This window comes from Tetrao urogallus (genome assembly GCF_951394365.1).
Source record: "Tetrao urogallus genome assembly, chromosome: Z".
NCBI lineage: Eukaryota > Metazoa > Chordata > Aves > Galliformes > Phasianidae > Tetrao > Tetrao urogallus.
The window spans coordinates 38,021,579-38,048,880 of record NC_136816.1 but is presented as its reverse complement, the minus strand read 5'-3'; the positions used below and the strand labels follow the sequence as shown (position 1 = coordinate 38,048,880).

At 38.8% G+C, this 27,302-nt stretch overlaps 1 protein-coding gene across 1 annotated transcript in view; it reads right to left on the bottom strand.

The window, feature by feature from the left end:
- PRUNE2 (prune homolog 2 with BCH domain) overlaps positions 1-27,302 on the bottom strand; it is a gene marked incomplete at both ends in the record, with an annotated part of 135,736 nt that overhangs the window by 11,446 nt on the left and 96,988 nt on the right. Inside the window, 4 exons of the mRNA XM_079549004.1 lie at positions 95-197; positions 6,463-6,639; positions 10,080-10,280; positions 11,235-11,314. Of these exons, the coding sequence (XP_079405130.1) occupies positions 95-197; positions 6,463-6,639; positions 10,080-10,280; positions 11,235-11,314 (561 nt within the window). The remainder of the gene's footprint in view (positions 1-94; positions 198-6,462; positions 6,640-10,079; positions 10,281-11,234; positions 11,315-27,302) is intronic.

Genomic DNA, 27,302 nt, shown 5'->3' with positions numbered 1-27,302 from the left:
TCTAATGACCCACATTACCACTTCATTAAAGACAGGTTATCTCTCACTACAGAATTTTGAGACGACTCTGTCATACTGTACACATAACACTCACAGGAAAAGATTTTCCATGACATAGTTGTAATCAGTTCGGCTGCTGTCTGGCAAGAAGCACGCAGCAAACACAATGATAGCATTCAGACCATCACCATAGTAGCCTGTGGAACAAACAAAAAGGCATTTTTATCTTTGTCAAAGGCTCCTAACAAGATAGATTTAAAAAGAAATCTCTAAGTCTTGGAATAGAGTGATTATATCTACTGCTGAAGAAGATGCAAAATAAATGAATGATTATCAAGTGATAATGAAGGATAATCAGTAACATTTAATTCCTGGAACACAGGCTTAACACAACTACAAGCAAACTTTTTTATAGAACAGAGCCAGAAAAAAAACATCATTCTACTTTGTAAGTAATACAATGTTACCTGCACTCCTGGCTCATTACATCTCAATTGCAATTGTGTGCTGAATGCTCACCTTAGCCTTAGGAATAAAGCAGTAAAGAAAACATCCTCCATTTGTCATCCTGCATCTTTACTATAATGACTACTAAGGACTTGAAATCCAATTTCAGCTGGCTTGTGCAGCTTCAAAGGCCTTGGGATATTACAGGTATGTCTGCATGACACTGTGTTTAAAGAACTCTTGAGGATCAGTTAAATACCTTGCTGCAAGTTTTGTATAAAGTATTTCTTTATCTTGGATACTCCAATTGCCCTGTACTTGTGTTCTCCTGTCTCCACCACTGCCTAATGATAACCTCTCAAAGCTACAACTACAGCTACATTTCTGTGCTCCTGGGTGATTACTTGCTACCTGAAAAAAAAAATGCTATTTTTCATGATATATTAATACCGGTCAATCTCCTTCACAGTTCTTTTCAGTTGCTATACTGTTGCAAAACAGACATAAAGTACTTCTGCACTTTTCAGCTGAAAGTCTGGGATTTATTTAAAAGATAAGAGAAAATAAAAAGTAATCTATGAAGATTTGGAAGAAATATTGCGTGTAGATACCACTAAAGAAATACAGAAATAAAGGCTGGATATATTAAGAAAGAAGATTTGAAAGGTTTTCAGAACAGGCTAGGAAAAACTAACCACAAAGGAGACAATGTTTGTGGAGGAAATTCTGCACCTCCTTGGAGATAGAAACACGTTCCCAGGAAAATTCCAGGATAATACCCTTGCACCACTTTCATAAGACGCTGAAAACTTTTACAGTGTTTTTTGGATACTAGTGAATAGCACTCAAGACTCAATGAAATACTCACAAAACACCTTGTATCTTGAATGAGTGACCATGAAATTGTAGAATTCTGTATACTTGGAGATGTCAGAAGGGTGACTAGCAAAACTGCTATCTTGAACTTCAAGAGGGCAGACTTTGACCTGTGCAGGATGCTTGTAGCACAGGTCCATGAGGAGTTGCTCCTTAAGGGTAAGGAGGTCCAGGAAGCCTGGATACTCCTCAAGATGGAAATCTTAAAGGCACAAGAACAGGCTGTCCCTGAATGCTGTAAGGCGAGCTGTAGAGAAAAAAGATCAGTGTGGATGAACTGGGAACTATTGTTGAGACTCGGAAGAAAAAGAGAATCTGGAAGAAGGAACAAGCTACTTGGGAAGATTACAAGGAAGTTGCTAAGGTAGGTAGGGAAGAAATCAGGAAGGCAAAAGCCCAACTTGAACTCAGATTGGCCACTGCTGTCAAAGAAAATAAGAAATCCTTTTACAAATATATCAATACTAAGAGAAGAACCAAGGAGAATTTCCATCCTTTACTTGATGCAGCGGGGAACGTGACCACTGAGGATAAGGAGAAGGCTAAGGTCCTCAATGCCTTCTTTACATCTGCCTGTAATAGGCAGATCAGTTATCCTCAGGGCACTTTATGCCCTGCTCTGGAAGTCTGGGATGCTACACAGAATACCACCCTGGTGATTCAGGTGGAGACAGTTAGAGAGCCCCTCCTCCATCTGGACTGTCACAAGTCCATGGCACCGGACAGGCTCCATCCTAGAGTGAGGAGGGAACTGGCAGGGGTGATTGCTGAGCCGCTGTCAGCCATCTACCAGTGCTCCTGGATATCTGGAGAGCTCACAGAGGATTGGAGGCTTGCTGATGTGACTCCCATCTACAAGAAGAGCCGTAAGGAGGATACAGGGAACTACAGGCCTGTCAGCCTGACCTCAGTACCAGGGAAGGTTATGGAGCAAATCATGTTGGGTGAGATCACATGGCACGTGGGTGGCATCCAGGGGATCAGGCCCAGCCAGCCCAGGTTCATGAAAGGCAGGTTGTGCTTGACCAACGTCATCTCCTCCTAAGACTGTGTGACCAGACTGGTAGACTAGGAAAAGCCTGTTGATGCAATCTAACCAGACTTCAGCAAAGCCTCTGGCATGGTCTCTCACAGTATTCTCCTTGGGAAACTGGCTGTCCATGGCCTGGACAGGCAGTTCTTTGGGCTGTGCCCAATGGGTAGTAGTTAATGAAGTTAAATCCAGCTGGTGGCCCATTACAAGTGGTGTCCCTGTCCCCCAGGTGTCTGTACTGGGGCCCATCTTGCTTAATATCTTTACTGATGACCTAGATGAGGGGACTAAGTGTATCTTCAGTAAGTTTGCAGACGACACCAAATCGGGAGGTAGTGTTGATCTGCCTGAGGGTAGGGAGGCCCTTCAGAGGGATCTAGATAAGCTGGATTGCTGGGCTGAGGTGAATGGGATGAGGTTCAACAAGGCCAAGTGCCGGGTCCTGCACTTTGGGCACAATAACCCCATGCAGCACTATAGGCTTGGAGATGAATGGCTGGATGAGTGTGAAGAGGAAAGGGACCTGGAGGTGATGGTTGATGCTCAGCTGAACATGAGCCGACAGTGTGCCCAGGTGGCCAAGAAGGCCAATGGCATCCTGGCTTGCATCAAAAACAGTGTTACAAGCAGGAGCAGAGAGGTGATTGTTCCCCTATATTCAGCACTCGTGAGGCCGCACCTCGAGTACTGTGTCCAGTTTTGGGCCCCTCACTGCAAGAAAGATATTGAGGCCCTGGAACGTGTTCAAAGGAGGGCAACAAAGCTGGTGAGGGGTCTGGAGCACAAACCTTATGAGGAGCAGCTGAGGGAGCTGGAATTGTTCAGTCTGGAGAAGAGGAGGCTCAGGGGAGACCTCACTGCACTCTACAACTTCCTCAAGGAAGGCTGTGGTGAAGAGGGATTTGGCCTCTTCTCCCAGGCAACAAACAGGACCCAAGGAAATGGTTGCAAGTTGTACCAGAGGAATTTACATTGGATATAAGGAAGAACTTTTTCTCTCAGAGAGTGGTCAGGCACTGGAATGGCTGCCCAGGGAGGTGGCGGAGTCACCATCCCTGGCAGTGTTCAAGAGGTGTCTGGATGAGGAGCTGTGAGATATGATTTAGTAGCTTGTGCTAGCAACGGTGATGAGGAGACGGTTGGACTAGATGATCTTGCAGGTCCTTTCCAACCTTGTGATTCTATGATTCGATGTATGCAGCAGCAGAACAAAACAGAATACTTCATGGAAAGGCACACTGTCTGTGTGCACTAACTGGGAAAGCACTGAGAGACTGTTTTTTCTCCTTTATCACTCAGCACTTGAGTCTCAAGTAGCTGAAAGTAGGAAAACCAGATGACATTGATGACAAGGAAGTCACTTTTTTATGACTTTGGAAAATGCATAATCCCAGACCAAATGAATGTCTCAAGGCATATGCCCATGAGGTCTTTCCTTGAGCATGTCAAAGAGAATTACAGCTGTTTAGTCTTGACACCATCCCACCCATAAAGAAGCACAAAGGCACTCTTCATTCAGAACCCTCAGCTGTTTCTCAAAGGACTGAAAACCACCACTGCCTCAACACTTACAAAGAGGAGGAAGAAAGGATAAGCCCCTGAGGCAAAAACCTGCATGTCAGAAATAAGCCTTTGGCCATTTTACTTCATTAGAAGATTTGGTAAAGCAGCTTGCTAAAGGATGATGTTAGACTTCTTTCCTTCTGGATTTGATTTGGTAGGTTTGAGTAAATATAATGTATTAGACAAGCTAGTAGTACTTATTTATTTTGTTAACATCAAGCTGAGAATGCAAACCAAGACTTCATCCACTTCAGAACAGTCTGTACACTGAAGACAGCTTCCTATCATTAGCCTAAACTCCATTCCTTCCATAATTCTGAGATGGAAGGGATGTCCTAATTCTGTGCAGTAATATCTCACTGGTCTCAGAGGTTACTTAATCTATAGATATGCTTCTGCAGGTACAGAAGCCACCACACAACAGCAACCCAGCAAGTCCACTGTTTTCTGCAGTTCCACACTATTGCCTTGTTCCCCATCTTTTTGGAAAACACAGACAGGGAAAAAAGCTTGAGAATTAGCAAATGAGTTCAAGCCAAAGAAGAATGCAGGTAAAACCACGTTAAGGCATGTGACATGGCATGAGGTGGCACAGCTCCAACTGATGTTAGGATCCAGCAGTACTAACAAGTAGTACTGCATTAGACATAGATACGGCTAACTGAACTTGTGTAACAGCAAAGATCTTAAGGTCAAATATGGAGAGTAACATCACATTCTCAGCATAGACGTATGCAGGGAAGGGGAGGAAGCTCCATCCCACTTTTCAGCTCTTTCACCTTTTAAGAGCTTGACATGTAGGAATTTCAAAACTTTCTTAAAAGAAATATAAAGAAGAAAACTAGATTTCACCTCACACACTCACCCCTTAATTCAAGTCTCTGTTATGTCTTCTTTTTCTGACATAGTCCCACGCAGTTTCAAAGAGAAAGCACTGAGTTAACCTATCTATCCTTTGGTAAAATATTATGGAATAAGGCAGTACTTTTTTCCTATGCCTTACAAACACAGAGGAGATTACCATTACATAGATTAAAAATCCTTAGAAGACTTTCAAGACAACTTATATTGTGCTTCGACTATAAATGGCAGAAAAATAACACAAGGATCTTTACCATGGCAATAGAAATCCAAAGGAAAACTATTTTTCTTCTTTTGCCACTCCAATTATTTAGACCTATGTATCTACAATCATAGAGCACCATACTTCTTCATACATTCATACACTCTGGAGTACTAGGTCCAAGTCTGGAACCCCCACTACAAGAAAGACAGAGAGCTGCTGGAGAGGATCCAGAGGAAGCCACAAAGATGATCAGGGGGCTGGAGCGCCTCCCCTATGAAGACAGGCTGAGGGAGCTGGGCTGCGGAGTGACCTAAAAGCAGCCTTTCAGTACCTAAAGGGTGCCTATAAACAGGAGGGGAATCAACTCTTTGAAAGGGTAAATAACAGCAGGACAAGAGAAAATGGTTTTAAGTTAAGGGAGGGAAGATTTAGATTGGATGTCAGGGCGAAGTTCTTTACTATGAGAGTGGTAAGGTGCTGGAACAGGCTGCTCAGAGAGGTTGTGGATGCCCCATCCCTGGAGGTGTTCAAGGCCAGGTTGGATGGAGCCCTGGGCAGCCTGGTCTAGCATTAAATGGGGAGGTTGGTGGCCCTGCATGTGGCAGGGGGGTTTGGAGATTCATGATCCTTCAGGTCCCTTCCAACCCGGGCCATTTTGTGATTCTCTGATATAGTAAGTATGCTACAACCAAGAAAATGAAGTTAAAAAAAAAAAAAAATCTGTAGGACAATGACTAAACTGTTACTGGCACATGTATCTCAGTTTATTTGTTGCATATGAAAGTGCTTTGCATTTGAAGTATCAATTGCCAGATTATTATCTGACTTTGTTACTTGTTTCACTTATGTAGTCACTGCCAATAGAAATGTAAAGCAGATCAAAATTAGGCTGTCCATCTCTTCCAAGAAAAATTTAGCTCCGTGCTTCACATATAGACCAGGTCTATCTGTGAAGGTTACAGTCTTCCTGTGTCAGTCACCACTTTTATAGGTACAGAGCCAACTGCAGGAAAGTGTGAAATAAACACTGGCTGATCTTCTAATTGAGTAGGAAAGACTTGCAAGGATAAATATTATTTTTCTGAAAATACTCTCCCACTAGGCTTCCAAAAGTTGTAACAGACTTCAGATCTTTTGAAGGCCTTTTGGGGTCTCCAGCTGATAATATCTACTCAAACTATTTTTTGAATCAGCATCGAATGACCAGAAAATAGGATGGCTCACTTTGATGCTATGTCAGTAGTTCATTTACTACTCCAATTGAAGCTTGAAATTTGTTATTGATAACATTATGGGTTGTAAGACACAATAACGCTTCTGTAATTTGACGGAGTTTGCCAATTAATCGCTAATAGCCATGGCTGAAAAATAAAATCTCATTGCTAGTAGAATAACCTAAATAAAATAGAAATAAATCATGATTATCAAAGTATGATTTTTCACATCAATCTAAAAAATACATTCCAACTTTTCCTACCTCCATGTGAAATAACCTTTTTGTAGGGTTCAATGACTTTCATATCAATTCTTTGCTCTTGTTCCCCTATAACCACTGTTCTCCATAACCTGTTGTCTTCTCGCTCCTCCTCAGCAGTGTATTCTGGAATTGATTCAGACTCCTCCTGGGAAGCATCCTTAGCAGCATTCTGCTCTTCTGAAAAATAACATTTTATGTATTACATATTCATGTACAGGCTCTAAATATTTTACCTTTTATATTCATTTGAAGTAGATAATTGGTATAAACTGGATTTTTATAGCCTGGATCTGTGCTTTTGTAAGAATACCAGAATTTCACCAGTCAGTAAATGATGTTTCCGCTTTTATTTAACTTTTCATCATTATGGCAGTAGAAAGAATAACAGCAATAACCACTGTGCACAATACCAGCAGTGAATTTTTGTGTTTGCCTGGTGTATGGGAACTGCTAAATCACAGCCTGAACCTCCGATTCATCACCTGAGGTGAGCAATGAGTCAGCCCTCGGAGCACAAGTGAAGGCAACTCACCTGTGCTGCTGGAAGAGATGGAGCTGGCTCCACTTCTCCTAGGCACAATTAAGAGCTGACTACAAGCGGGGAAGGATCTCTTTCTGGAGATTCCTCCTTTGGAGTTTTACAGTGAGCCTAGGACAAGGGTAAGCACTCTATCTATTCTTTTTTGGTGTAATAACCTGCTTAGCCAAACTCTATTGTATATTTCATAATTATAACATCTGTATATTCATTGATCATACACCTGTAAGTACATCCAGTAACATTCAGTAAGTACATACAAGTCACCAGCTGCTTACTGTAGGTATTGACCTGCAGATCTTAAAAATTCTTTGTGTTGCTGGCATGAGAACTACGCTAAAATGCAAAATTTTGGAACTAAAAACGAACACAGTGATGTCTCCTGTCTAGAGAGGAATTACTACAGAGCTACAGCTTTTGAACTTGTTCCTCCATCCCATCCCAGCTTTCCTCCAATCTCTTTGCATCCAATAGCCATAAGTACATCTGAGTTCCTCTGCTTTTCTCATAAGGTAATGACTACCTGCATGCCTCAAATGCAACATTCATGTCCCTCAGGATCTCTTCTCCGAGGTTGAATTCCCTTCCAGGATGTGAAAGACTGAACAGAAATTCCCTCTCAGTTCTGTTCCAGAGAAGAAGCAGCCAGGAAATCTGGCCTGTTCATACCAGGACATATGAAAGTGCATAGTGTCCGCAAGCACAAAGATCACAAGAAATAAACTGTTCGGTTGACTGGAGATTATAGTCTCATAGCATAGCCTCTCTGCTGGACACTCTTAGCTTCAGAAAAACCCTGAAGCTTATGAACAAAACCTATACTTCCATAGCATGCTGACAAGGTGGCTCTCGCAATAAATTTAACCTCATTCCAGTTTTTCAGTCTTAATAGCTAGTTACGAGCTGGTTCTGTCTACAGGTAGAAAAAAATTCATGTAATCCTTTAATTATTATAACATAGTGCCTTCTTGTGAGGAAAAAAAACCCCAAACATTTTATATATATATTCTTTTGTTCTCTTACTCCTGTTGAAGAACATGTATTAGTCAGTCTATTGGTTTATTAATAATTTATTCTAGCAGTAAAGACAGTAAAAATCCTGCATGTTTTATCCTTCATATACATTTCAAATAAACCAGTGAAATGAACTCTTATCTATGAAGCACCATTTTGGTTCTAAAGACATAAGTCAAGAAATAAGGTAGCAGTAAAGATACAGTGAAATGCACTGTGACACATGTGACATATTATTTGAAAGAGATTCACAAGAAGATTTGGTAGTTAATTAGAGGATGATATGTTATTTGACGAGATGTTAAGAACACAATTCTTAACAAAAGCCCTCAAATCTTTCTACAAACTGCTTTATCTTTGGATTCCTCTTTGATTAATGCTGCTCATATAAATACACAAATAGAAGTACGTGGTCCTTAAACCACACAAGTTTGTCATATGAATTAAATAATCTTTATGAAGCCAGAAATAAAAGGACTGTGTGTGCAAACCATGTGTCAACACACATGAAGCTTACCCATAAATACACATATATATTCAATGATTATTAATTTGTAAAACCAATTTCTGCAATAAAACTTCTCAGCAATTCCGCAAAATTTGATAGAAATACAATGCGCCCCAGAACAAAAGATACATGTTGAGCACAGTTTCTTCTTGGTTCAGATGTCACAAAACTGTGAAACTGATGTTTACCAATCCCTAAGTAAGTCAGTTTTAAGACTTACTTAGTTTAAGACTTCAGTGTTTCCACTTTCATCTAGCTTCTTGCATGTACTGACTCTTTCATCATTCTTTTACACTAGGGGGTTTCAGCATTTCTTGTTCTATAGAACTATCAGTTTTCCAGCAATGAGTCTTGCTTTTCTCAGTTGCCTTTTACATTTCAAACAGGCCCTTAGCAGTTTGAGGGTAACAAGCTAGAAAGTCACTGTTCTTTACAGTTTCAACAGCAATGTCTTCTTAGTATTTACATGGATTTGTCACGGTATTCCAGAAACAGTGATGTGGGGGAGATCATGAAAGCTGTAACAGCACAGCATGTACTGGTTACACTAGAGTGACAGAATGGAAAACGATTGTAACAGAGGTTAGCTACCATGCATTTGAACCATTCTGCTCTAGCCCTTATGGCTACTGTTAGCTATCTGATCCATAATGCATAACCTCCTCATTTTATCAAGAGCTTATTTTAATAAAATATGTGGTTTTTCTCCTTTTCTATTATCTTGTGACTCAAGTAATTGAAGGATGCTTTGCCAACAAAGAATATCTAAAGTCAAACTGCACAAACTGTAAAAATATTACCAATAATCACAATTAGAAAATATAAAAAAAAATTTGGGGATAAATCCTTTCAATAAATATAAACTCCACCAAAATCACTGTAGTTGAATTTGCTTACTTCAGGCCTTGCAAAAAGGCAAAATGTGCCACACATCAGACAGATTTTGGCTCTCACATTGGTCACAACACTATGAAACTCTGTGCGTGTGTTAGATCAATCCTTTGGTGCAGAATATTCCAAACATCTAACAATTCATCAGATCCTCTGCATCTACCCATGAGGAAATTTGTGTTCTAATGAGAAATGACATTAGAGATGCTTCTGCATGACTGACTACATTGTAAAGCCTCTTCAACAACACAACTTAAACTAATACAGCTACAGTTTTCTAATAATAGTGACCTAACTAGCAACAAAGAATTTAAATGCAAGGGAAAATCTAAATGTATTTCTTTTTAAAGTTTCTTTCTGTTGTAAATTGTAAAAAAGTTATGATTTTTTACATTTTTATAGGAACTTAGTTCCTATATGGTTCTTCCGGTACTCTGAAAAAAGCTCTTATTTTATACTGTCACTTGATTAGCTGTACTATTTCTTTCCACAGTCTGCATTGGTCAAATGCATTATTTTACACAGGAGAACAAAATAGCAGAAAAAAATATCTGGAAACCTCAAACTCTATTTAAAATACACTAAACATATTGATAGCCCAATGGACAAGAGTGCAGTAAACGAAGAAACAGAGATGTATTCTACATCTACATTCAAGAAAACTACCTTGCCCAGTGTATTCAAAAGAGTCTGCTTCATCAGGAGTGTCAAGGTCATCCACATTGATATCAATTTCATCTGGAGTATCCAAATTATCATCAGAAAGTATAGAACCTTCACTCTCATCCAAAGAAAGGTTGATATTTGGAGCCGTGAGCTTTATCCTTCTGGGATGGGTACCGTTAAGATCGAGAGAATTGGGAGGTTCTGAAAAAAGAGAGAAAAAAGAGAACTTTATTTCTCCCATGTGAAATTTGTCTCCCGCACACTTACGAATCACTATCAAGCACACTGGGAAAGATAATTTTAGAAACAACAACCCACTTAAAGACCACTTACTATCACTACTACTACTACACAAAAAAATTACACATTAATATTTAAAAAAATACAACAAGCGTGTACAGGGATTGCAGATGTAGCTAGAAGCATTTAAATTATGTGAAACCCAGGTACACTATTTTAGAGTTACCAACCAAAACTCAAGCTCTGCACACAGTCTGATCCACAGGGTTTAAAATTTAAAAGAAAAATATATAAATCACAAACACGTGGCTGAATCCTAATGAAAATGATAAAAGATAAAATTTCCTGCCTGTTTTGTTATGCCTCTTCTGCTATGCAAGAGGTAAAGATTTGTAAGTATGCCTTTATGACATAACTAAATATATGTCTTTAGTTATGTCTTGGAACTATGTCTTTAGACATAACTAAATATAAAATAACCAAACAATACAAACAAACAAACAAACAAATAAAACCCTGACTTTCAAGTCTAGTCCTAAACAAAAGTAGTCTTCAATAAAACAGAAGTTAGGTATAGCTTTGCCCCTTGCCACTGCATAATGTGCCACATTTCAAGGTGTACTTGAAATATTCCTAGTTCAATTATGTAATAACTTAGTTCAGTTATAGTATTCACATACAAGATAAATAATAGCAGCTACTTAAACACTGCAAGGACTAAACAAGCAATGGCAATGACGTACAAGAGGAAAGCGCATAGTACAATTATAATTGTAAAGAAGAAAATAATTGACTAGATAACAAATTTAACATTTTTTATTTCGTTATTTTTTTAGCAGCACAGAAACATCTTTCTTATGACATAATTAAAGGGACTAAGCTATAATTAAGAAAATGAGCAATGGCTTCTCTTACCAGGCCTCATCTCTGTAGAACTGGGGCTCAATACACCCTCAGCAAAGGAGATATCCATTCCTACATTATCTTGTATCAACCTGAGAAGTTAAAAAAATCAAAATCTTAAAGAGATGCATAGGTTGATCATGTTCTCATGATAACACACACAATTTTCTACCTATTCATTTTAGAAGTCTAATACCATATTATATGAGAACCAAACACAAATGCTGTAATTCTACTATGCAGTCCTTACCACTTATTTACGTGTGTATGTAGAGCCTTCAGAGACTGTAGGACCCACAGACCAACTTTTATTTAGATAAAGACATAGCAGTGAACAGTAACATGCTGGCAAACAGCAATGTTTCTCATTTTATAAAAATGAAATTGGTCTTTTGTCATCTGCCAAATAGAATGCAGGATTTTGGTAAGATTCCACTACTATATGCAAACTGCACGTCACAGCAAGTGTTTCACAACAATGTTTTCTTTTCTGTACCTGTGGTTACTATATAGCAAAAATCAGAACATTTTCATCCTTCAGATGAAATCAGCTTTTTCATCCTTCAGACACAATTTGTACTTGAAAGCAATTCTGACCCAAATCAGCCATTTCATAATCATGTGAAAATTGACGTCCTGCATTGAAAGACTAGAGGAAGCACAAAAATTGACACCAAAACTCCATTATTGATTTTCAGAGACTAAAATGTAGCAAAATATACTATTTTGACTACATTCAGGGAAAACACTGAGAAATTATCTTTGATATACTTACATACAACAAGTAAAAGGCATTGAGAGATGAAAATTATACCAAAGGTCTTTCAGTTTTTAAAGTAATCTTTCATGAACTATTTTCATATTCACTTTCTACTCAGTCTTTTTACAAAACGCTTACTGAGAGGATGATCTGATATGAAACAAGTCTTAAGAGTCTTCAAATTTTTTACTCTAAAAATATGTGACTATAAAAAAACTTCACCTAAATAATTACAGCAGTTTTCTATATTCCTATTTTTTAACAGTAGTGGGTACAGCTATCTCTGTTCTGCTTGATTCAGCTGAATGGGTCTAAATAGCCTTGCCTTGTCTCCCTTGCAGTTACTCACTTTCCCTATTAGCACTAGTCTTACTTTTTCACTGTGTGCGGACAAGATTCTTCTGGCCAATCATTGTATCAGCGTATGAATATAGTTTCCATCCCTTCTTAATTTCGTGTAAGTTTATATATAAATGTGTACCAATAGGCTGAAAGTAAGGTGAAGTCTTCACTGTGCTCAAAACTGTGAAAGATCTTTACCCCAAGCCCTGTATCATCAATTCCCAATACAGATAGGAAAACTAGTGAACTCACATTCTTCCCATAAGTGCTTACACAGATTATAGACAATACAAGGTTAGGGCTATGTTTATGCTTCTCAGAGCATGACCAGGAGTTGTCTCACAGTTAAAATGGACGAATAGATAATTCTTCTAATTTATCCTCAGCTACCGTAGAATAGATCTGCTCAGAAATACAGATTAAACACTTAATGATCTCCATATAACAGCAGTTCTGAAAGATGTAGAATTACTGTCAAATAAGGCTTGCAATATTCTCTTTAAATATATTTTGGAACAGCAAAGAAATAGAAAAGTAGCAAGTATCTGCTCATGATAAAATGAACTGCATAAACTGACTGCAAAGTATCATTTCCTTTTTCTTTCTGCTTTTTAATATCTTCTGTGTTCACAAGCAGTATGGAAAACCGATATACAGAACAGCATCACAATTTACTTAGAAAATGTAAATAAATTATTAGACTATTTGGCTTCTTTCGTTGTCTTCAATTTGCAGTAAAATATGAATAATGAAGTCTATTCTATTCTCCTAAACTCAGCAGAGACAAATCTGAATTCTAATGACAAGTATGTTGTACCAGAAGAGTAAGGTGAGAAATCGTAGAGGTGGATACAAAGTGGGGGAAGGATGAATACTTCTAATCCATTTTTAAGCTTACTAACTGTAAAAACTATGTGAATTTCCTATAATGCTTCAGTTTGGGAATTCTCAGATGATGACTGTTGTTGGTGGTGCAGAGTCCGGTTGGAGGCCTGTAACCAGCGGTGTTCCTCAGGGGTCTGTGCTGGGTCCAGTCTTGTTCAACATCTTCATCAATGACCTTGATGAGGGGATAATGGCCACCCTCAGCAAGTTTGCTGATGATACGAAGTTGGGAGGATTAGCTGACAAGCCTGAAGGCTGTGTTGCCATTCAGCAAGACCTGGACAGGCTGGAGAGCTGGGCAAAAAAAAACCCGGATGAGGTTTAACAAAAGCAAGTGTAGAGTCTTGCATCTGGGGAGGAATAATTGCATGCACCAGTACAGGTTGGGGGATGACCTGCTGGAGGGGAGCTCTGCGGAAAGGGACCTGGGTGTCCTGGTGGATGACAGGTTGGCCATGAGGCAGCAGTGTGCCCTTGTAGCCAAAAAGGCCAATGGCTTACCGGGGTGCATTAAAAAGAGCATGGCCAGCAGGTCGAGGGAGGTGATCCTCCCCCTCTACTCTGCCCTGGTGAGGCCTCATCTGGAGTACTGCGTCCAGTTCTGGGCTCCCCAGTACAAAAAAGACAGGGATCTCTTGGAAAGAGTCCAGCGGAGGGCCACGAAGATGGTGAAGGGCCTGGAGCATCTCTCCTATGAGGAAAGGCTGAGTGAACTGGGTCTGTTCAGCCTTGAGAAGAGAAGACTGAGAGGGGACCTGATCCAGGTCTATAAATATCTAAGGTGTGGGGGGCAGAATGGTGAGGCCAGACTGTTTTCAGTGGTGAGTGGAGACAGGACAAGGGGAAACGGCTGGAAACTGCAGCATAGGAAGTTCCGCACAAACATGCACAAGAACTTCCTTACAGTGAGGTGACGGAGCACTGCAACAGGCTGCCCAGGGAGGTGGTGGAGTCTCCTTCTCTGCAGATGTTCAAGACCTGCCTGGATGCCTACCTGTGCGACCTGCTGTAGGGAACCTGCTTTGGCAGGGGGGTTGGACTCGATGATCTCTGGAGGTCCCTTCCAACCCCTACAATTCTGTGATTCTGTGTGATTCTGTGATTCTGTGACTCGTGGGTCCATAAGGGTGCGTATACCGACTGACCTGTACGGAGTTTTGTCTTATATCCTCACCGCACCAAAATATAACTCCTAACTGAGCAAGCTTCAGAAATCACTGCAGGAACTAATTTGAAAGGAAATGTACTTATTGCAAGTTCTGTGACGAGCAAGCTACAGGAAGACAGTGATTATTTTTTACTTTCTGTATTACAATCAGATGGTGTTCTATGCAAAAACCTATAAAAATGTTTAAGTGAAATTAAGATTATCTTCTCCTCTGTACAATAAGGGCATGACTGCAGTTTGAATATGCCATCCTTACAGAAACTGGTTATATCATTTGAAATAGCAATTTCCTACAATTCATTCAAAATTTTATGACTTGCCTAGAAATGCATTAATATCTGGGAGAGAATTATTATAATTCATGACATTTCTAGGATTGCCTCAAGACTACTTTTCTCCTTGTGGCATCTTGATTTATCTTTTTTTAAGTGTACATACTTGGAATAGGCATTACTGTTTTCTATAAAATATCTTACACTTTCACAGAATTAATTTCAAATGTTTTTCTGCTTTCACTTGAACCGCTACAATGGAGTCTAAAACAGATAATTTTTATTATGAACATCTTTACAAGAATGTTACATTTCTGGTCAATCAAAATATAAACGTGTTTCATGTCTTTTGGCTTGAATTTCTGCTGAAATACAGCTACTGCTATTGAAATAATTGAATATTACAAGCCAACAGCATGAGAACCTCCCTGAAAATCTCTGTGAAAATGCCATGTCATCAACATAATGTCAATAGTCTGTACCATTCTTATTGGGATATTGATTAGGAAAGCAAGAACCTGTTTACCACCAAATGAACAGTGAACAGGCTTTTCAGAGAGGGTAAGAGAAAAGCTGCTGTGGACCAAGATCCATCCCCATTTTCCTAGCCCCCTTATGTATTACCAAAGCAGTTTAAAGATTCCTTGCCAGATATGCATAGTCCATGTTCAGTGAAATTTCATGTTTTAAAAATTAATTTGTAATTAGTATTCGTTAAGTCAAAAATTAGTAGTGGGTTAATCTGATAGGTTTAGTCAACAGCGGGCACAATGTTATCTCAGTGCGTACCACTGGTCTGACTCTTCAGACTGCCCACCATGGTGAAAACAAGCGCAATAAGCACGAAGTTTGTTCTAGAGATAAAGCTGCTTATTTTATGACAGGTTTTGTGAGCATGCTGTTCTGGTAAATCAACACTTCACTGTTCTGAGTATATCAACACAAAGCAATAATTCGCAGAGGAATTTTTGGGTGTGCATAAGCTGGGAGAGCATCAGGCCTCAATAGATCTCAGGTAACGAGGGATAGAATGCAGAAATTCAGTTAAACAGCTACCTCCTTTTTCTTTACCCAAAGAATACTTTACATATTCCCAAAATTATAGTTTCCAAATTCCCTGCCCCTCATACAAGTGCAGTTGATGGTACAGACAATATGGCTAAAAGTGCTAGAAAATGAATTTTTTTTTCTTTTTGAGAATGTTCCTTGTTGAAGAAGTAAATTAAGCACTTTAGAAATCTCCATTCTAATCAGGTATGATTTACCAGATTGATTTAAAAAAAAAAAAATAAATAGATCTTTCAGAACCTCAGAACAGAGGTCGAAGTAAAATAAGCTTTTTGTGTCATAAATGACTTCTTTTATGTCACACACAGGCCAGCCATTTAAGGATCAGCTGCACTGGGAATTAAGTTACTGCATATTTTGTTGATAACTCAGGTCTGCATCACTGTTCAGAAGTAGCCAGAAAAACCTTATTTCTCATAGGTGCTCCAGAGCAAGATACCAGATTCTTAAGGAGGGAGCAGACAGAGAGTGGAAGCTGAAATCCTTTCCCTGCTCTTGAATCTGTCATTCTTATAGCTCAATAAACTAAGAATCTGTAAATACTTCTTAGTGCCCTCTCAAGCTAGCATTTCTCTTTTGTTCTGAGGAATACTGAGAGGGCATTAAGAAGTGCAGACTTCTCTAGACAGAACAGCATTTGGCTATTTTGGAAAGAGCAGCTCTGAATATTCACAGCAATATGTCATAATCCCTACGGGCTGTGCTGCCTCATCCTTTGTCATATGTGATATATCACCAGTTCCCAAGATGTTCTGTGGCTATTACATATCAAGAAGTTGAATTCTTTAGTCTAAAATGAATTATCTCTCCAACTTGTTGCTCTGAACACCTGTGATTTACAAGAGAAAACAGTAGTGCAGCCTTTTTATAGTGAATCCCTCCACTCCAATCCACTATAAATTGTGTGCTACTCAAACTTTACATTTTATACACCTTACAGACATCTTGGACTTACCAACTTAAAACAAAACAAAACAAAATTTTTTATCTGATGTGGAACTGACTGCTCAAAACACTTCCTATTTGAGTTAATCATGTTTCATCCCTGCCATTCCCTCTATACTCAGCAAGACTTTAAGATTTTCAAAAGACACTGAAGGCTTAGTAAAAGGAATGACAATCACCTTAACTCATATTACTACATGCTTGCTTAGGAAAGTAAATGGAAGGAAGGGAGACAAAGTACAGTAAAAAGGTTATTCAGACAACAGACATCTATTTTGTTTTGGGTTGTTTTTTTTGTTTTTTTTTTGCCTTCTCAAATTCCACACATCATTCAGATATAGCCCAGTCTCAGATGAAATAAAAGTCTTGCTTACAGTCCATTGTCTCACTGATTTGCAATAGAAAATTGATCTATTTGGAAGAACAATGTACTAACTGTGAAATTTTAGGTACAAAAAACAAGGGTAGAGAACTCCATTCCTCCCTAACTTGCTTTTGCAGATGATACCCAGCACAAAGCAATTCTCACTGGAGCTCTGCTGGTACACAGACATGGGAATCAGATCGTGAGAAATGAGAATGTGAGAGACTGGACATGACAGTCCAGTATTTTCCATAAAATATACAAAAAAACCCCTACCAGTTTTGCTTTTATCCAGCAACGCCTGTCAACTGGCTCTCAACAGAGAAATGCACTCAGGATTGAAGGTAAGCAGGAATCAGTGCCTTGCAGACATGGCCAGAGCACACAGTGCATTGTTTTGGTCAGTCTCAGAGAGGCTATGGCAGCATCCAGGCTGCTCCAACAGCATGATGTGTAGCTTTTTCTGGACTAGTTAGCAATGCTGCTCTTCCCCAGCTCAGAATAGAAAGACTCTGAGATAGAGCCTACAGGAAATCTTTAAGCATTTTACAAATGGGAATTTATATCAAGGATATATTGAGAAAAAGTGTGTTTTAACTGCTGTATTTACAATTCTGCACTACTGAACAGAATACTTTTGCTTTTATAGGCATCCAATGTATTTTACCAGATAGCTGACTTATAAAGAGTGTTTTGATGTCACCCATTTTTGCAGATAACCCATCATACTCCCACCACTCAAAATAACAGCAAAATCCATTCTATTCCAACTCCTACAATTAAACACCTGGCACTATTTCCTTAACAATTTTGAATTTATATACAAATAAAACATTTCTCATATGCCACATACTGTCTTTTAAAATAATACCCTTTCTGAAATTGTTTCTCTATCTTGGAATGCTCAAAAATGGAACAGAAGAGATAAAATGTAGTTATTCTGCCCTCCATTTTAAACAGGATGAATCTTCAGCTTACGGAAAGAACTCTGTAAAGTGTATATAACTGCTATTTCAGAGACTCTTTATTGCTAATGGATTAATACCAGATCCTAACCTAATGTGCGTGCGTTTGCATTTTCGTTCTTATCATCCACTGAGAATGGATAGAAACATTCTGTGAGTAATTTTAGATAACTCTTGGACATAATTCTTTAACAGATGTGCCTACATCATAAAGAAGATACTATAGGAAAAAAAGTGCAATTATGTAAAGTTGAAAAATAAAAAAATGATAAAATACAGGCTGTAGTCTAAGAAAAGTTTTACAAAAATATACAGAAAGAAATGCACAAAGATGCCATAAACATTAGCCACAAAGTAACTAACTGGACAATGCAGTAAGAGAAGAAAGAAAAGAGGAAGAAAGCTATTAACGCTTGCACTCATTAAAAGGAAATCTTAAAACTTCACCCTGAAACTAGACATTAGCTACAAATTTTCCAGACAATAAACAGAAATTTCAGCAGGTGACTATTCAAATGTAGAGGAGACTGCAGCGTAATTTTTTTTCAGCAAAATTAATGATACTTAAACTATAGCAGAGTATCCAACAAATCAAACTGTCATACACTGTGCAGGATTCAGTAAGTATCAGTCACAGATATCGTTAGCTACATCTACATGCCAAAAGAACGAACATACTGGAAGGAATTAACTCCAGGATATCTAAAACTAGAAAAAAAGTCATTACTTTTAATCACAGCTGTGTAAAAATAATCATTGCATACAGGTTACTTGTAAAAACTGATTGATTTCATAACCTCCTGAAAGTCGCATTTAGCAACCATATGTTAGTACACTAAATTAACAGTTTCTATTGCTATTTATTTGGTACCTCTTAATCACAAATTTGTTCAGGAAAAGTCTTTAATCTGAATGATGGAATCTATGCCTAGCATGAGACATTTATTACCATTTCTGGGATGCAAACCAAAACCCAAAAAATTGTGCTGTCTTGTTTGAAATAAAAGCTTTTTTTATCAAGCATCTGTGCAAATGTCAACTAATCATTTTCATGCTGGTGCACAGTAGATAAAAACATGCTAATATTCCCACCATATAGAAAAACAAGTCACTCACTTTCTCAATAGCCATGGAATAAACAATTGCTAAAAACTTGTAACTTGCTAGTTCTTCACGCTTTACTTTTCAATTATAATGCTTCTTATACTGACTGTGCTGTTGGCTGATGTTTTCCACATCCCATTTTTTTAAATTCATTCTCAGCATCAAAGTTGGATAAAAAGCCAAACTTGTCTGTAAGAATTACTGTCTTTTCTGCAGATAAATCCTGTGTGTTAGCCAAAAGCCTTAAATTGTTTTCATTTCTATATGCTGACTGAATTATGTTAAACTTCTGACTCTAGGCCAATTAATTTTTTTAGCCATTTTCATGAAAATGTTTTATGGTCTCCAAAGAAATTCAGGTTTTAATGTCTCTTTATCTATCTGTTTTGTTCCTTACTCCTCATCCTAGCCCTGGATTGCAAGCCTCAATTTATTCCAGGTAGCCACTGACATTAATAGGCTCATATCAATTTGTCGGGTAAAAATAAAAGCTGCTGTTCTTAAGCACATGCAACTGCCTTCACTGCTGCTATGCAGCCACAGGCTGTCTGTTCTGATTCCTTGCCAGCTCTCTCACTCTGTTCACAGTACAGGAGAGGAAGCCAAAGCTAGGGATGGATGCAGGGAGCCATGGAGGAACAAATCGAAATAAGTGAGTGAGAATGTGTCTGACTTGGCTATTTTAACAACCTTATAAACATGTCTGTGGGTCAGGAAGGCTCATGGAAGGAATCCAGGGCTTCAGGCTTCCTTAATTTTCTGTGACTTCCAGACAGAGAAAATAAAAAGCATCTACAGAATGATAAAAACTGGATCTAAATTCCAAACCTGGATGGCTTACTGAAATAAGATCTTAGGAATGGAAGCCAGGCCAACATTGTCTGCAGCATTGCCCAGAACCACCCCAGAGTCCCTTTCTAGGAGTCTGCCATCAGCAGGTTACAGGATGCTCCAGGAAATAGTACAAAGCATGAACACCTTATCTTGTCCTTTATACATTCCTAAACATTTACTGCACACTGTGAAAACACTGCTCTAAAGACATGATGATCGGTCCTTCCTACTGCTTTTTAAAGGTGCTAATCACTCAAGTACTGGGCATTTCCAAACACTAGCATTCCTTGAACAACAAATTTATGAGTTAAGGGCAAGAAATTATTCAGTTACAGTAGAAGGAGAACTTTGAGAAGAGAAACTTTGAAATTGTCATTTATTGGCAGCTCCAAGAATATGACGTCTAATAACCTTGGAGATTCTTTTTCTAAGTATGTAGCATTTTACAACATCTTCTATGTGCCACTGAAGATTTTCATTGACAAGCTGCCTCTGAAAAAGATCAATACACTCAAGACCCAGTGTCTTTGCTATGGCATCCATAAAAATAACAGATCAGACAGGGGTCAGAGGAGAACGATATGTGCAATTCAAGCAGCTGCTGACTGCTAGCGGCCTCCTCTGCACCACATAAGAACCCAGGAGCACAGTCAGGAAGAGAAAACAATTAATTATTCAGGGAAGAGTTATCTGCTTATATACATGAAATAGCACTACCTCCAGCAATGCTTCTTACTGTAGACAGCAGAGCCTGCTAGGCATTTCCTAATTTAGTTGTTTTAATAATATTCTCTTCACTCAGTATTTTGTTTGCAGAAGCATGTAAAGTAGGACCAGTTTCCTGACATTCACTAGCATTGAATAATTATTCTTCCTTAAAAAAAAATAATCAGTTTTAGGTTATTCATTTCTCACTCTAAAATCAGTTTTCCTTGCAGTGTGCAGCTCATGGGGACCATTTCCCTGGCAAACTGTGCTGTCAAGAGCATTCCTCAGAACTCTTGCAATTCCAAATGATGTAACTGGCACATGAACAGCACTTAAAAAACAGCATGCACTCTACACCCAGTGCAGCCATCTGCACTTCCAGGAAGTATGCTAATTCTTTTAGAGTAGGCAGATGTTGCAGGGTCAGAATCTGACAATCTTTAGGAAGCTGTACATTTTATGCCCCACTGAGATTCATCAGTGGAGTTGTGGAAACAACCCTTCAACGATTACTACAGTCTACACCTTATTAAACACATTTGTTCTCAAATGAAGACATGTTCGGATGCCTCTAACCATTAGTAATAACCACTAGTTCCATAATAGAAGCAACTACTCTTTTCTTCTTTGATTTTCTGTAGTACTATCAACTTTTGCATTATGCACTTATTTCCATGAACTTATGAACAACAATATGTACAGTGATTATGATACTTTTTATCAAATTTGAATAAATGGAATCAAATGTTAGAATGAAGGGTCCTAGAAGAGATTAATCTTGTCTTGCCCTCCTAATTGCATACATCTGGGGGCAATTTTCAGAGCTGTCAGCCCTAAAAACTCACTTAACAACAATATCTACAGATTCATGTCACTTTTATTGGTCTGTTTATTAAAGCATTCAGATTTTGATAGCATTTCTTTGACTTCCTGTTTAGCCCATGCACAATTGACAACATGCAGATATATACAAAAAGATACATGACAACACTTTTTGCACCATGATTTTTTTTTTTCCCTCTAATTATTTTTTTTCCTCAGGTCCTGTTTTTTACTTTATTATTTATTACTTTATTACTTTATCCTTGTCCTATTTTCACTTAGTAAATTTATACTCCTTCGGTACCTTAAACTTTTTTAATTTGTTCATTTCCTCTTTTTTTTTTTTTTAATTTCTATGTCATAGAACACCCACGTTCCCATTCTTCCTTCCTAATGCAACCGTGATTTCACAACTTATGACCCGTATTACTGTAACTTAGAACCACCTTGTCTGTGGTAGCAGATAACTAGCTTATAAACACCTGACTAATCTAAAAAAAAGGCACTAAAGGCACTAAGGAGGGTGATGTTAAATTACAGTCCCCCTTAAAGCTGCAATGGTCACTGACATGGAATCACAGAATCATAGAATTGTTCGGTTGGAAAAGTCCATAAAGATCATCAAGTCCAACTATGACCTAACCATACTACCCTAATTCTAACAACTCTCCACTAAATCATGTTCCTGAGCACCACACTCGCGGATGGTGGCTCAACCACCTCCCTGGGGAACCTATTCCAGTCCTTGACAACCCTTTATGTAAAGATTTTCCTGATATCCAACCTAAACTTACCCTGGTGCAACTTAAGGCCATTTCCCCTCGTCCTGTCACCTGTCACCAGTGAGAAGAGAGAAACGCTGCTCCCTCTGCAAATACCTTTCAGGTAAACAGCTCCAGATCCTTCAGTCACTCCTCACAGGGCATGTTCTCCAAGCCCTTCCAAGCCTTGCTGTTCTTCTTTGGACCTACTCCAACACCTCAATGTCCTTTCTGTACTGAGGTACCCAAAACTGAACACAAGACTCGAAGTGAGGCCTCACCAGTGCCGAGTACAGGGGCAGGATTATTTCCCTAGTCCTGCTCACCACGCTATTCCTGATACAAGCCAGAATGCCATTGGCCTTTTTGGCCACCTGGGCACACTGCTGGCTCATATTCAGCCAACTGTGCATCAGTACACCAAGGTCCCTTTCTGTCAGGCAGCTTTCCAGCCACTTACAGAATAGGAATTTTAACCAGTCAGATTAAAACTGAAACATCTTAAGGGGAGTAACTAAAATGTTATTATCCATCAGAAATGGCAGAACAAGGAGGAATGGTTTTAAACTAAAATGAGGGAGATTTAGATTTGATAGCCTGGGGAAATCTTTCACTGAGAGGGTGGTGAGGCACTGGGAACAGATTTTCCATAGAAGTGGATGAAGTGGATGCCCCATCCCTGGAGGCATACAAGGCCAGGCTAAATGGGACCCTGCAGACTGAACTGGTGGGTGGGAACACTGCTCACAGCAGGGAGCTTGGAACTTTAGGGAACTTTAATCCAAGCCATTCTATAATTATATGATTTGCCACTTGGGAAAAGAGAGGAGAAGTCCAGCCATGAGCAACAGAAGGTACCTAATCAGGGTGCATAAGCTCTGTTAAAGCAGTGAAAGCACTGCCAAAGACCCCAGTTCTGGAGTCTTGCACTAGCAGAAGGTGCTTACAGCAGGGATACTGTCAGGCTTTGCAGCAAGTGAAACCAAAAGAGCACATGCAAATGGAGGTGGAATAAGCAGAAAGGCATCAGTTCTCATCAGAAGCAAAACTCTGCTTCCATTGTGTTGAAAGAGCCACAGAAACACCAGAAAGATAAAAATCAATTTAAGTTTGGGAGATATGTAATTGTTAGACATATCCAAAAGAAAGAGCAACAAGAAATGCCAGATAGAAGAAGTATTGTATAGAACGACATGAGAAAATGGGGTTTCTCCTTTCCTCAAAAAGCACTCCTCAAACACTACAGATTGGGACATACAAGGCCAAGGCTAGCTGCATGGTATGCCTTTTCGGACAATCCGGCAAAGGCTACTGTCCAACAGGACAGCTTTCCAGAGTTTGCTGCCAGTGTTTTCTGCTAAGAAGACTCTTGTTCTTGTAGGAAGTCAATTTTCATCTGGTAGCATGAAATCTATCTTATGCTGTCTAGTTTTCACAGCTGCAGTCACCACAGAGTCTACAGGACATACTAAAAACTAGTCAGTAATATCTGAGTTAATTCATAAAACTCCATAGCATTCAAGCCACCTTTGTCAACATCCAAAGGAAAAAATGCAGGTACACTAAGAAATCTGTCAAGCAGCTGGCCTCTCACAGCTGTTCTCTAAGTCAATCTTGTATTTTATTACAGTACCACCATGTTTTCCTGGACATTTGTGCAGGGCCTCATAGGAAGTGTCTCCAATATCAAGGACACTACAGTGAAATAGCTTACAATTGCTGATGGATTCATATTCTGACATACAAAGCATTTCTTCATAATTCTGATTGATGTGTCTTTTAAGTGAACAAAAGAATTGTGACTTAAAGATCACTTTTTTTTTTTCCCCTCTAATCTGTACATATGTGCAGTACCAGACAACAAATAACATTGTTACTTGTTACTGCGAAATATCATGATGATGCCATAAAAACAAAACAAACTGCTTGTAGAAGGATCTGTGCTTTTTTAGCACTGAATATATGCCGATGCCAGACTCATCTGTGATTATGCAAATTTTATTACTGTCCAGATACACAAGACCAAATAATGGACAAACTCATCAAAGGTAGGCATAAGTTATTTTTGACCCCAGCACTCCACTGTCACCCAAGAGAGAGTAGGAGGGGAACACAGCAGTCTTGGAAAAAAGTGTTTTGGAAGGACAAAGATTTGTGCATGTTCTTTCCTCCCCCCCCTGCAGCTGCTTTAATGCCTCCTGACAGTGCTGCTAGAGCTCGGGGCATTCTCTTTCTCAGCATAGCTCTGCTTCCCGAAGATATTAATAAAAATGACATCTCTGCCTGCCCCTTGCTCTCTTAGAATGATTCTAGCTAAATACACCTGCTAACATTTCCTTCAGTGTTGCACCAAGTAGCTAATATTCAGACATCTGTAAATTTTCAATGCACGCTATAAATCATTACCATTTGTTTGCTTATTACACTTAAAAATGAACATTATTTTCATTCCTCCATTGCAGACAGAGATGGAAATGATTGAATGGAGCTAAATCAAACTCCATTTATTGAATTTAAACAAAAACAATGCCTGTACAAATCAACAGAAATGTTTCAGTCCTTTTGCCAATGAGATTATTACTGGATCCTTTATCATGTAACCTTCAAAGATACAGACTGCTCCTTGCAAAAATATTAGGACTTTGCAAAAAAAATTTAAAAGTCGCATTTCAGCTGATAGCAATAAAAATAAATGAAATCAATACCACTATAAAGTAGTCTACATGTGAGCTTTACAAATAATTACTATGCCAGTAATTAAGCAGTCTAAAAAGCAAGTTATCCAGAGACAAAGCCCAACATTCATTTTTTTCCCACCACATCCTCAGAGCCAGACAAACAAGCTGTTCAAAAAATAATCAAAAGTGCTAGGTGATTGCACAGTGAAGTTTTGTTTCCTAATTACAAATACCGTGCTTGCTCCCAGACAAAAGAAATCCCATTGAACTGATGCAAGCTTCTCTCATGAAGAGCTGCAGTAGAATTAAAGTGCAGCTGCCTGATTTTCAGTAATGAGGTCCGGGTTGCTTTGCATCCTGCTAACAAACATTTCCCCCTTTCTGTCTAAAGAAACTGGAACAATAGAGACATTAATCAGAACACCTGCGTATCAGCCTCTCGGTATAAAGAAACGCTTACCTTCTAAAGACTTGAAGAGGCCTTTCTACAGGGAAAATAGCACAGATGCTTTATTGCTGTACTTCAGCATCCCTCTTTCTGTAGCAGTTTACTAGGAATACAGATCCTCCACCATTTTCTTGTCACGTGACTAGTGGCTCTGTTAAATAAGGGTGATCACCTGCCTTCAAATAGCCTGCTGTATGAACCAGCTACCATGGGGCTTTGGGTAAGGGAGCACTGAAATGAACACAGAACAGTGCTTTAGCTGCAGGAACAGCTTTTTCACGTTCCCTGCGGAGCTGTGTCATAGCATCTCCAAACTTTACGCGGCAAGTCAGCTGGCTGCAGTGAAAAGCTCCCTGCTGCTTCATTTCAGAGCCTGAGGAAAGCCTCAGATGAGAGATTGCGTGACAAAAGTTCTTAAGGATTCAACCCGTCTCAGCCCTCATTTCTGTTTGCATCGATGGTTATAGAGCACATGCATATTCAAACATGCTTTACATAATTTGTTAGTTTGAAATTCAGCTATGGAAATGCATATACAAATCTTTTTTTTTCTTCTTTTTTTTTTTTTAAGCACAACTCACAAACCTGGGTGAACACTGGCAACGTAAAACCACATCCAAACCAAGAAGCAATGCTCATAGCCTGGGCTGTTAACTGCGCTTTTTAGGGGTCTTCTTCTCACACAGCATAGTCCCACAGTCTCCTTCATGAAAGCCTTCTGGATGTAGACAAGCCAAATTAAAACAAACTTTAAATCCTGTTTATTTATAGTCCTGCAGAGGAAAACAGAAAGGCAGCAGGCCCTAGGGCTGCCTAACTTTCAGCTAGTTTGTTCCCTACTTGAAGATGAGAACTGGAGATGTTTCCACATCAAATTTCTAAACCATAAGCATTCAAAAACAAACAGAATTCCAACCTTATTTTATCATTACATCTCCGTGAACATCTACAGAACACCATAAATAAAAATTCAGTAGTTTTCACCCTGTTCTTCATTATGTTAGTAATTCTACTGGAAAACATCTATTGCAGATCTTCTAGTAAATCAGTCCTCACACAACATTTTAAAGAATAGCAGACCAACATCGAGAACTACAAAAATAATCACTAAAATTAAAATACACTTTCTAAAGAGGACACTGCTGCAGAAATGTGATCTTTGATGTTACTGCCACCTAAATAAGTAAAATTATCAAATATGGGGATAATTTTTAGCACTTTTTCAATTGGACGATTTTTAATTTATTTTAAGTCCCAAGTGTAGGCACTCAGAAACTGCACAGGAAATAGAACTATGAAGTATTTCTATACTATATAAGTCATTAGCAGAATGAAATTGGAAAAGTAGTGGAAGCTGCAGCTTTGACCTGTGTGCTCAGAATGGCACAGATTGTCTTTGAGATTTTGAGTCTCTGCTGGGACCCACAAAATTCACTGCAGCTCACTGTCAAAGACAAGTCTATGTCAACAGCATTAAGCTTGAAAGCTCACTAATGCTGAATTTTGTCACTGATTGCATAGGTTAAAAAAATACATAGTGAATTAACTCAGAAAAAGGTAGAGTTTTGAATAGCAGGTATTTTTTTATTTGATCACAAAACCATACAAACACAGTCCAGGTCTTTCCGGTTTAAAAATTGGATCTATCAGCTGTACCTCACAATTTAATAAACTCTCAGGATCTCCAGTGGATAACAGTAAGTACACCTTTCTTTTTCTATCACTGCACTGTCGTCCTCCTAAAAGGTTAAAAAGTTTTTAATGTACGTGGTATTTTGCATGTAAATATTAACGCTATTTTTACAAAAATGAGATCATCACCATATTGGCTGCTGCTATTGTTTAACAGCTGGCTCTGCAATGGAAAACTGGGTTTTTAGTTTTAATTAATTTTCAACCTCCAGATGGTGATGGAAAATACTGTATCACCCCAACACTGATAACAAAAAAGATGGT